This window comes from Acyrthosiphon pisum, chromosome A1 (assembly GCF_005508785.2).
Source record: "Acyrthosiphon pisum isolate AL4f chromosome A1, pea_aphid_22Mar2018_4r6ur, whole genome shotgun sequence".
Classification (NCBI taxonomy): domain Eukaryota; kingdom Metazoa; phylum Arthropoda; class Insecta; order Hemiptera; family Aphididae; genus Acyrthosiphon; species Acyrthosiphon pisum.
Genome location: NC_042494.1, coordinates 67122922 through 67134714, shown reverse-complemented (window position 1 = coordinate 67134714; position 11793 = coordinate 67122922). Strand labels below are relative to the sequence as shown.

Below are 11793 nucleotides of genomic sequence, written 5' to 3'. Positions count from 1 at the left end.
AATTCTCAGTCAAAAAAATTTTTTTTAATTATTTAATTATTTAAATACGATTAAATGTAGGTATTTTTTTTTTACTGATATTTCTATTTATAGCATCTGATTGACCGGTGTCTATCTAAATTCTGTTTAATATTAATTTAAATTGGACTTTTGATTTTTCTGGGCATTATATTTGTAATATAAGTGCATAAAATCGTATTTTTAAGGCATTTTTCTTGTTTTTTAATGCATTTTAATCCACGTCCTGTTTATAACATAACGTTATATTGCATGTACCAATCGATTAGCATATCCACGTCTAGCCAACGAGTATTTACTTAATATTACCTAATAAAGTGTACACAATAAAAAATATAATATTATTGACGGGTTAATAGGTTTATATAACTATTATAATATAGATAGGTACAGTTTTGTACGTTTAATGTAACGTTCTTAATTCAAAAAAGTTAATTTTTTACTTGTTTTTTTCTTTTTACTGTCATTTGTTGTTTAATGATTTTTTAATATTTACTTTACTATTTATTGTTTAAAATCGAAACTAGAATAATGGGTGGTGCTGAGAAAATCAGAGAGAGAGAAAGGAAAATCTAAGAAAAATCAAGTTAGAACAGTATTGAGATCGACCTATTTTTTTCATTCATTGTAATAGAGTAATAGAAAATAAGTAATATATTATACTCTGTACTTAACAGTGTTGGGATATATTGTAGTGAAAACAAGAGAGATTAGATTGAGGTAATTTGGTAAATGTATGATAAGGGTAAAGTGAGGGTGAGAAGATTGAAGAAGAGATGGATAGACAGAATGCTGATCTTATGGAGGTGTGAGAAGAGGGTAGCTATACTTGTATAGTTGTGTGAGAAGGGGGAAGAAAAAGTGTGAAGGTAGAATAGCTAGGTTAACAACATCGAATACGTAAGTAAGGATCTGGAATTGCAAAGGCCACTAGACTCTTTGGCTGAAACTATACCAGTATCAGTTGATATAGGTTTACCAAAGGTGGGCATTAACTAGTTAGTTTATTTTCTAATCAACTTATGAACTTAACTAGTTCAATTTACAGTTGACATAACTTAGCTTTTCTCTGTTTATTTAAAAAATATCCATCAAGTTAATAACATTTTGAAATTTTTCTTTTATACGTAAATATTACTATTACATATGAAGGCCATGTGTACTCATCTTCGCGTATTATGACATTCAATTGCTATACGATATAAAAAATATATTTGTTAAATTATTAATTTGAGATGAGTATAGCTTAAATTAGTAAATAATAGTAAAGTAAAAGTAAAATGGTAACAGTGTGCATTATGAAAAAGTTCAATAAAATTGATTTTTATAATTTATAAATTAGAAACTAGAAAGACACATTCACTCTTTATGTGATTTACATACTAATTTTAAAAAAAAATTTTTTTTTAAACTGAGTTAAGTTAATATTTTTTCCTATATTAACTTTTAACTTATCGAGTTAAATTTATAATTTGTTAACTGTTGACTTTTAACTTATCGATCTTGTGTCCTCTTAACTTAACTTGACTTAAGTTAATTATTTTCATTAACTTGCCCACCTTTGAGGTTTACAACCTTGACTTATGGGATAGAATAAAAAGATCGGTGGCCGGTTGGGACGTCAGCGCACTATTTGTTTTCCCTATTTGGCCCACACTAGCGCTAAAATGTGGGGGGAGGCTGTAGTCATCACCAGCTGATATTACATGAAAAGTAACCCGTGAGGGCGTTTGCCCCACAACACCATAAGAATATTCATTTGAAAATATAAAAATTATATAAAAAAAGAAATTTTTGTTTACTCAAGTTTAATTTTTCACAATAATAATATACTAGCTGTCTATACCAATATAATAGTTAAATGTAAATAAAAATTAAAAAAAAAATTAAGAATTACAGTTGAATTTTGAAAAGGGTAATTAATATATTAGGAAACAATTGAATAATTTTTTTTTTTTTTTTGGGGGGGGGGGGCTATTAGAAGTTTTCGGTGTGCTAAGCCCCTCCAGCCTGCCCCAAGTTGAGCTTATGACTGTGCGTGGGTCAGAGAGAGAAATAAATAGTGCGCTAAAAATCCGACATCCTCTTAAGTGTCATCAAAATGAAGAAGCTATTAATTGTTGATATTTATCATTAACTGTGGTAGGTATGATTGGCAGTTAAAGTAATTAGCAGCGCTGTGAATTGAATGCACTAAAAAAGTGTTAAATATTCACTAAAATTATTCAAAAAAATGCTCTATAAAAATGTACCTATTTATTAAAAAACTATTAAAATTAATAAATAATAACTAAAATTGGTTTGCAAAAAAAAAGAAAAAATTGTTTAATTTACATACTAGCTAGGTAACCGATAAAACATGTAATTATTTACCCTAACGCATTATATGATATGCTTAATAAGATTTTGTATTCAAACTACAAATAAATCAAAACAAATTTTGGCCGTATCCATTATTTTATACTGTGTATCAAAAAATATGCAAATGCATTTAATTCACAGGCCTGATAATAAATAATGATTTATCTGTAGGCGAAACTGGGGGGGCAGCGAGACTCGTATTGGTAATGGTGTTGCAATAATACCGATCTTCCAAAAATACATACAAATAGTTCAAACAAATCATTAAGCCAACTTTATTACATATTAATTTATGAAAAACTATATTACAAAGCATTATTATTATAAATGAAACAAAACTGTAATGTATATAAAATGTATTTTAAAATATAACAAAATATTATTTTATAATGGTTTAAGAGGTTTTCAATAGTTTTAATTTAAAATATGGTTTTGTGTTTTAATATCTTATTGTCACAGAATTCTCAAGGTTTCCTTCCCACTTTTTTTTACATTGTACTAAATATATTTTTCCCGCACATATTTACAAAGACCAAAACAGATATCTGACTATGTTTTTATTTATATTTAGAGTTTATAGTTTGTAATTTAAAATTGACTGAAGACCCAGCTTAAACACAATATTAATTCAAATAAAACATTATTTTATGTCCTCTATACATTACAATCACATACTAGAGTCCGTGCAGGTCCTCTTCCCATTTAAGTTTTTTGCATCCTCAATAAATTGCATTCATTTTTAATTTTTATACATTTTCTAATACATATATGTATAACGGTGATACACCTCTGATCATAATAACTGTTCGTTTATTTTAATATAAAAAATACCTAGTTTTTGGATTGCAGTTAAAATTAACTGCAGTATTTGGCTTCCAGCGTATTCTTTTGTTTAGTATTATTATTTCACCCAGGTTCCTCATACAATTTTTTTTTTTTTTTATATATATTTAACTCTAGTAGATTTGTTTGTATAAATGTTTTTTAAATATTAACCGGTTATAACTGGGAGTACACTGAGTACACTATATAATTTAAAATTCTGGACGTTAATGACTGCACTCTCTACTTCGTAGTTATAAATTTTCAGTTTTATTTTATTTTATTTAACAAATGTACTGAGCGTTCGGCAATTGGCAGTATTATACTATTATCACAAAAACACAGTGGAAATATTCAAAAATAAACACAGAATACAATATAGGCAGTATAGCGTAGGTACTGCGATGACGGCCCACAGTGGTCTGAAAGTGAAAATCAGACGGTCTTAATTGACTATTTTTAAATTTGGAAAACTAAAATTTTTTTTTACACATTAAAGTTATAACCGTTGAAATGCCGTACATTTTTTTTTATTATTATCACATAGTTATAGTAATTTTTCTGAATTTAAAACAATGATATTTATTTTATTTTTCAGGTCAAACAGTATTCTTTTAGATTCTGAGTGGAGCGATGAATATATCGATTTTACAACGATGTGTGTATTTTTTTTTTTCATAATTTTTTTTTATTTTTTATTTTTGTGTCTGTGTTCACGATAAGTAGTCGAAATAATGCTTCGATTTTCCACTTCAGTACCTTGTTCCATGGGAGAGTGAATATTGATAGTGTATTGTGAAGGTCAAAATTTAAAATTCCTAGTAATTTAAATGAAAAAAATTTAATGAAAAACAGGAATTTATACGCAAAATCGAATTTTCACAAAGTCGACTTTGGTTTCTGCTTTAAATTTAAAACAAATGACCTCAGATACATGAAATGTTCACCGGTTGTTTATATTTGAATTAGCTATACAGATAAAATTTTCAAAATATTTTAATTTGTTTGAACTGTTTAGGGACATTTTTAGTTTCCAATTTTATTAGTTTTTATTTCTACGAATGTCAATAAAACTTTATTTATTGGGTAAAAAAGCTTTACAATTTAATATAAGGCTCCTACTAAATTGTTACAATGACATTTGAAAAATATTAAAAATCCTTAGTTATAATTTTTTTATAAGCATTTAAAGTTCAAAAATTAACAAAATGTGGAAAAATCAAGAAATATTAGCAAATTATTTTGAGTTAAGAATTCATAAATATTTTTCTTTTTAGATCTAAGATTTTAAAATGTAATACAAGATTGCTTAGAAGATTATCTAACTTTATAAAAAAAAAAATGTCCATAAGAAAGTCAAATTAAATGTAAGTATTATTCCACATATATATATACATTATACACCTATATACAGTGTTTGAATAGGATGCTGCACGTTCACACGTTCGCGTTCATATGTAGTGAACATTACTCATTTTTAATAAAAATAGATCATGAACTTGACCGATGTTTATATTTTTAATGAGTTTGAATTATTTTTAAGACGTTTAAATTTATTTACTTTTTAATAGATATAATATGTATATGAGTAAATATTGATTAATAATATTGTTATAATATTATAATATAATAACATTTTTCTATATTGTAATATATTAATATATTTTCTATTAGCCATTAGGTATGTTTATTTGACTAAGAATTATAAAAATAAAACACGGGAAAATCCAGTTGGCGTGACATAAAACATCAATAAAAGTTTTATGATTTCTGCGATCCGTTTTAGTTTTTAAATGATTCATACTGCAGTATCAAGTAAGGGAAGTGTAACTACTGGGTGACTCCTCCAATCACGTTTTCATGTAAATATTCGTTTCTTCAAATATCACATATTCTTATTGTCCCTAAAGGAACAGATTGTATATACCATATAAAAATATTAAAAAAAAAAAAACGATTCATAAAAATAAAATAAAAAAATTTAAATGAACACATTCATTTTTTCAAAGAATGTGAACGTGAACGTGAATGAGTTCCCTTTTAAACACTTAACTTGAACGTGAATGAATATCATTTTTTAGTGTACGTTCCGACTTCCGATCACTGCCTATGTATAATATTTTTAAACATAATATATAGTTTATATTGCGAACACTATGGCCGTTACATTCATGAGTTGACTGCACTGAATTATTGACAAGTACAATATTATCGGGCGCTCAATCATCTATGCTCAATGTAGGTATTATTGTTATTCATTTCCCTATAATATTATATTGAGCGTGAAGACGATTGGGTGAAATAAAATAACTCTGATAATATATTAAGATACCAATATCTGTTAGATTATCGGTGGGGTATTTGGGTTACAGCGTATAATATATTAGTTAAGTCGGACTTGCAATTATCAAAATAATAATAACAATAATTTACAGTATATTGATAATTGGATTATATGACAACATAGTATTAACTCTCATTTCACACATAAAGGCTGTTCTTTCGATTTATCATTATTGCTGTTCGCAAGATTTTTCGTCACGACTATCGTCGTAGATCTTCAGTTCCTTCACGTGATACCAAACACCAATGTCCAGTATCGTACCGATCAACAGAAAACCTGCGGAAATAACATGTGATATTGAGACGTGCAATAAAATTAAAACAGGAAAGAAATAACTTTGGTAAGAGTATGAAATATATTCGGTAGGTATGTTAAGAAGCATGACCGCAGTATAGGCGATTGTTGACATTCACCAAAAATCGAAGTGAATGTTGCCAAAATGGTCTTTTTCGCGGTCGTATATCAGAGGTCGTTGACATTTACAATTATGGTGTACACTTGAAGGTGATGTAGGTATACTAAAATATGTTTTCGTATTATTTTGTAGTATTAAGACGTCAGATATAGCTCTATCACTGAAATACTGTGGACTATGTATTTTTAACCTGCGTGTTTGAATTAAACTTAAAACTAAATACAAATATGAAAGCTTTTTTTGTGAAAAATTTAAGTTTAGCACTTTTATTTAAAAAAAATGGAATATAATTATTTTTATTCAAGGACTGAAAAATATAATATACGTACAAGTGAAGTTATAACTGTTAGAGCAAAAAAAAATATAAATAACGAAGTGATTAGGTACTGATGATTAAATCAGTTTGACTTTCTGAGTAGGTACTCAGTACTTATGGAGAGCACCTAATAAGCTAATTGTTCCGTCAAAAGTAAACGAAACTAAAATGATTTACTATGTAAAGAACGAAGACTGAAACATGAAGCTCATATTATAAAACTGCCAACTGGTCGTGGAGGGTGAATTGCAGAAAATTGCAGAACAAATTCAAAAATAAGACATATGGATATGAAGCTGTATGCAAAATGAATAATATGTTTTTAAATTTGTATTTCTATAATTCTATTTAGAGATCTAAACCTAGACATTTAGTTTATGGTAAATTTAGATCAAAATTATCTGTTCTTATAAAATATACGAAAAATGAACTGAAAACATAAAAAATGCGTTAAGATATCCAAAAAATTAAAAACTTTTAATGTTTCATTTTTAAGTTATTTGAGGTATGAAACGAATTTTTCGATTGGGAAGCACTTTTTTTGGACATTAATAAAATGCAATTTGCATTTAGATACTTGACCGTGGTAGCCGGTAACCTAGTAATTATTATTTACAGACAACTAATTAATAATTACTAACAATACTATTAATATTGTAGGTTAGTATAATATGGAGTAGGCCTTCCGTACCACTATTATACTTACTAGCTCCGGTGATGTTCAAGTAGTACTTCAGCCGCTTACCGTCGTATAGCCAACAATTACCGTCTGTACCGCATTTACCGCCCCACACCATGCAAGTGGCGTCTACGGAAAACATTCACAATCAATGAGTTTATGTAATATATAATATTTTGGTGCGTCATGTGAAGTTAACAATATTATTCGTATACTTACACTTCGATAATATTTACTTACCGACAATCGTGCCGTACAATATAGGGCCGGGCATGAAAGCCACTAGGGCCATTACCACTTCAGAGAATCCCAATGATAGTGACTTGTCCTCTTGTTTTACACACCTAAACAGCGAAAATATACATATAATATAAAGGTTGGGCATAAAAGAGTTAAAAGTTAAAGTTGAGTTACTTTTAACTAAATTTCATAACGAGTTACTTTATTTGAAATATTTTAATCTTCGAGTTAAATCGTTCTTTATGATATACGATTCTAATCTTTTAATTCCATTTTATATACCTACTCATAATAAATTATTTTTGTAGGTTTTTATATAAGTCCTAGTAAATTTGTGCAACTAAATGAATTGGACAACGATAAAAAGACAATATTTTGAGATGGGGGGTTAGGTTAGGATTATAAAATTGTGTTATTTTTAACTATACCATGTTTGTATTACTGAAGTTATTTAAATTAAAATTGTTTTGTTAAAAAGAAAAATTAAAAATAGTGGCAAGTGTGACAAGCTAGGTTTTACTAAGTAAACATAATATTATACTGTGTATTGTTGTACAAATAATTTTTATCCGAAACAGATCCTTTTCCGTTACATAGGTTCCGTTTTATTGAATATTATTATTATATTATTATACTACTACAAATTATAATATTAACGTTTTAACAAGACAAATAAAAAGTTCTTAGTTCTAATCCAATATTCGCCGTATAATGAGTCTTTAACGAGCTTTTACCCAATTTGTTTTGTTTATTCGTCGATTATATCAGACTTAGATACAATTACCAATTCCCCGGTACCGCATATCGTAACCCACTTGCCCCCTTTTTTTATTTCACAGTTATAATTTATATTACGCGTTTAAGTGACAAACAAATTTAAGTTTGCGACTGTTTTAAAAAATCTATTTCACATTTTTTAAAGCCTATGTAGGTACCTACAAAAATATTATAGATCTCGAATCCACAATTTGCTATCGACGACTATTGCGCCGTACAGACCTGAACTGAATGATGGTGTTGCCCGAACGACCGGTGGACGATAAGAACCGCATCACGCCCATCAGAGCGAGAAATATGATGAAGTCGTTACCACAGGCAACTGGACACACTCCCTCGGTGGCTGTGCCCAAGCCACCGATACAGGTGCAGTTGCTGTAGGCCTACGAGACACAACGAAGGAAACGTTCTTATTATACAAGATATAATCGTGACGTTAAATGCAAAAATGAATGTCTATTCACCTTTAGGCCACCGTCGACGATCGTCTCCAGGGTACATCCCGCGTAGCACGGAGAGTAGAACGTGGTAGATCGGTCAAACGAACAGACAGGATTGTAGCTCATCGATTTCCCGCAGTTGCAGCCCACGTTGCAGTCCATGGTCAAGTTCCATCTGATCGGTAAACGGTAAACATATATGTATTATTAGTATCGTGCTTATAAATGTATGCAGGGTGACTCACCAAGCAGCTGTAGATAATATTATTATATGCTATAGACCGTATAATAAACAACACACTAACCCGATCTATAATGTTATTGAGAAATCAAATGACCAAAAGGACAATCTTGTCACTCATAGTTTACTGGCATGGCCATTAATATAGCTATTGTACTAGGGGAGAATTTTATTTGAATAAATTATACAGTGCTATATTGGTGTATCCCAGTTTTAGTGTACCTTAGTCCATGGGAAAATCGACGTCGGTGTATAGCTTTGATATATAATTTGACCTAGATATAGGCTACCATAAGTCACGGATTGGATTTAGCACTTGGCTTAGTATATTTATTAACGTGGTTGAAACTACTCTCTATATACACTCTTATAGTCTTCTGATATCTCGAAGAACAATTTCTGAGAATTTTGTAAACATAAATTGAGGAGTAGTGTATGAGTAATGAGGGTATAAACTACAATAGACATACATATACATTACACTTCGCTTTAAAATATAGTTTCTTTAATGCATGATTTTACCTCATATGCCCGATCAACTAAAGGCAACCAATTAGATTAATTTTTTACATGTTTACGGAATTTTACTAGCGAAAGTAACGGAATTAGAAATTTGCTTACTAACGTTTTGTCCTCGTTCCACTGCCCGTGTAAATCTTCTGCTGCACACCCAAGAAATATGTATGCGAAGTGACCAACCACCTCCAAAGCCTCCGTAATAAAATTCCACATGGCCAGCGACCTTGGCGATGGTTTGAATTTCGATATGATTACACCGGACGTCACAATGCCCAAACCTGAACTCAAAATGCCTATGGCACCCGATGCAAAGTTGGAATTTGCTGCTGTCTGTCTGAACTGGGTCTCCATGTACTTGGGCATAAACGTCCAATACCCAATTAGGCCTAACACGAAAAACGAGTTGCTCGCCGAATTAAACACCAGTATTTTGTTTGACAAAATTCGTTTTAAAGACGTTTTAAAATCTGAAATCATCCAATTAATCAAAACATTGTTAATACAATAAATTAACATAACATTATACTATCCGAGACTAATTTTATATTAAAAATAAATAAATAAATATTCTTATTGCCATGTAAAATAAATGTTAACTTGATTACCTATCTTGAAACTCACTCTCTTTTTATTTAACATTTCATGTTAGCTCAAAAGTGTCTCCTATACTCTATATTTGATTATTATTTATTTATTTTGTAATGTAACAAAAAACATATGCACTCAATCAACGTTCTTTTACGGGAACAACGGGACACGGCTCACAGGGCACCTCAATGTTCTTTTACATAGTGGGTGTGGATTAAGCCCCCCAAAAAGCCAAAATGTCACAATATATAACTTTATGCTATAAAACGTAGAAACAAGCAAACATTTTTTTCTTTTAATAAATACATTTCTAATTTATTTTTAAATACCTATCTCATCCGAACATTCCAACCTTGGACATTATAACGTATGAGATCGATCATTTGGATCGTATGTTTCGACTTACCTGTCAAAACGTGTTCTTTTTTCTCTTCCGGTTCTTTTACCTTGCGGACTGCAGCCCTCGGAAGCATTCTTGGAAAAAGCATCATCATCATCGAAAAAGCTATACAAATAATACCAATGGGAGTCCACCCTGTAAAGTAAAACCCGTCATTAATGCTACGCTCATTCTGTAATATATGAAGTGGGAAATGTTCAGAACGATTTGTTTATACAATGTTTTTGTATTCTCGTACAGAAATTAATATATTTTTATTTTTTCCAGTTTTTTGTAATTTTTTTGAAATACTACTTTATACCATACCACGTGCTTCATTTAACGTAAGACCCTCATTATTACAAAAAGTATTCACGTTTTTTAAAAAAAATATTTTGTACATGGTTTCAATTTGTTACAAAACAACCTTCAAAAAAAAAATATTTAGTTATAATTTTTAAGCTATTTACTTTTTTGAATGGCATCATATAGTTTTAATTTCTCCTTCGAAAACCGAATATTTTCACGAGTATTTACCATTTACTATTTAGATACATAAAAATTGAATTTAGGAATAATAGTTTTTGAGTTATAAGTATTTAAAGTTCAGATGAGCGAAGTTGAGTGGTATGCGCCACTTGAGAATGGATGTCTAATTTTTTGACACCGATATGGCTATTTTTTTTTAATGTTATTCGTATAGTCCGAATGAGGCTTTTGCGGAAAGAAAAATTGAAAATTTTTACAAAAACTAAAAGTCCTTTTTTCTATGGGATTTGCGTATATAAATGGTTACCAATGGTTGGGTAATATAATATATTATAATATTAAAGTAATTGTAAATATTAGTAGTATTAAATAATTTTTTTATCTATGTACCTAAATGGTTGTCACAGGTTACATATTCTAATATAATTACTTTTAACTTATAGTTTTAATATTTGGTCACTTTATTGGTTAATCCGAAGTTAATAGACTCAAAAACTACTGGAATAATTAATTAATTGATTTTTAAATTTTATTCTCGTATTTTAGTTCATTTATAACGTGTAAAAATTTTTTTTAGACAACTTATTAACAATATACCTTTTCAATAATATTTAATTATTTTTACTCCACAAAGTATACATTGTAAAAATGTACACAGGCGGATTAATTGGTAGGACAAAAAAAAATACTATTGTGTATTAATAATAATTAATGTATATAGATATGGTAAGAGTACTCACCCATCCACCAAGCTCCGATCCACCTAGGATCTTCGTTAGTTATAGTCGGCGTTAGATTAGGTTCGATGAAATTGGTCAGGGTGTATGCCGACAGCATGTATCCCAACATAGGACCCGACATCCGTATGCACTGAACAATTGCTGTGAACATTTTATAAATTCTTTGAAAAGGTGTTTCGTGGCAATTGATTGTTGATTTCAACTTTTAAATTTCAAAGTTAAAATATATCAACTGTTTGTAATTAATATAATATAACGTACCTATTAATAGCTTATAAAACAACAATCGTACACATCGCAAAACGTAAAGTTTTAACCATTAAAAATACTTTTTGGTATTTGACAAACATCCAAATTATACCAAAGACAAATGATCGGTGGTACAACCTATCTCCTATAAGGGGTCAATGGGTCATAGGCTATTC

At 29.5% G+C, this 11793-nt stretch overlaps 1 protein-coding gene across 2 annotated transcripts in view; it reads right to left on the bottom strand.

Annotated features, from left to right (window-relative positions):
* Positions 1-5614: 5614 nt before the first annotated feature.
* LOC100167754 (solute carrier organic anion transporter family member 74D) overlaps positions 5615-11793 on the bottom strand; it is a 24044-nt gene continuing 17865 nt past the window's right edge. The window contains exons 5-12 of one of the 2 annotated variants that reach the window (XM_029487403.1): positions 11369-11509; positions 10167-10295; positions 9279-9639; positions 8437-8587; positions 8195-8355; positions 7196-7299; positions 6983-7084; positions 5615-5821 (exon numbers count right to left, since the gene is read on the bottom strand). In XM_029487403.1, the coding sequence (XP_029343263.1) occupies positions 5715-5821; positions 6983-7084; positions 7196-7299; positions 8195-8355; positions 8437-8587; positions 9279-9639; positions 10167-10295; positions 11369-11509 (1256 nt within the window). In that variant the 3' untranslated portion in view covers positions 5615-5714. Of the gene's footprint in view, positions 5822-6982; positions 7085-7195; positions 7300-8134; positions 8356-8436; positions 8588-9278; positions 9640-10166; positions 10296-11368; positions 11510-11793 lie in introns of those variants that run through there. The other variant, XM_029487404.1, reaches the window with a different exon arrangement.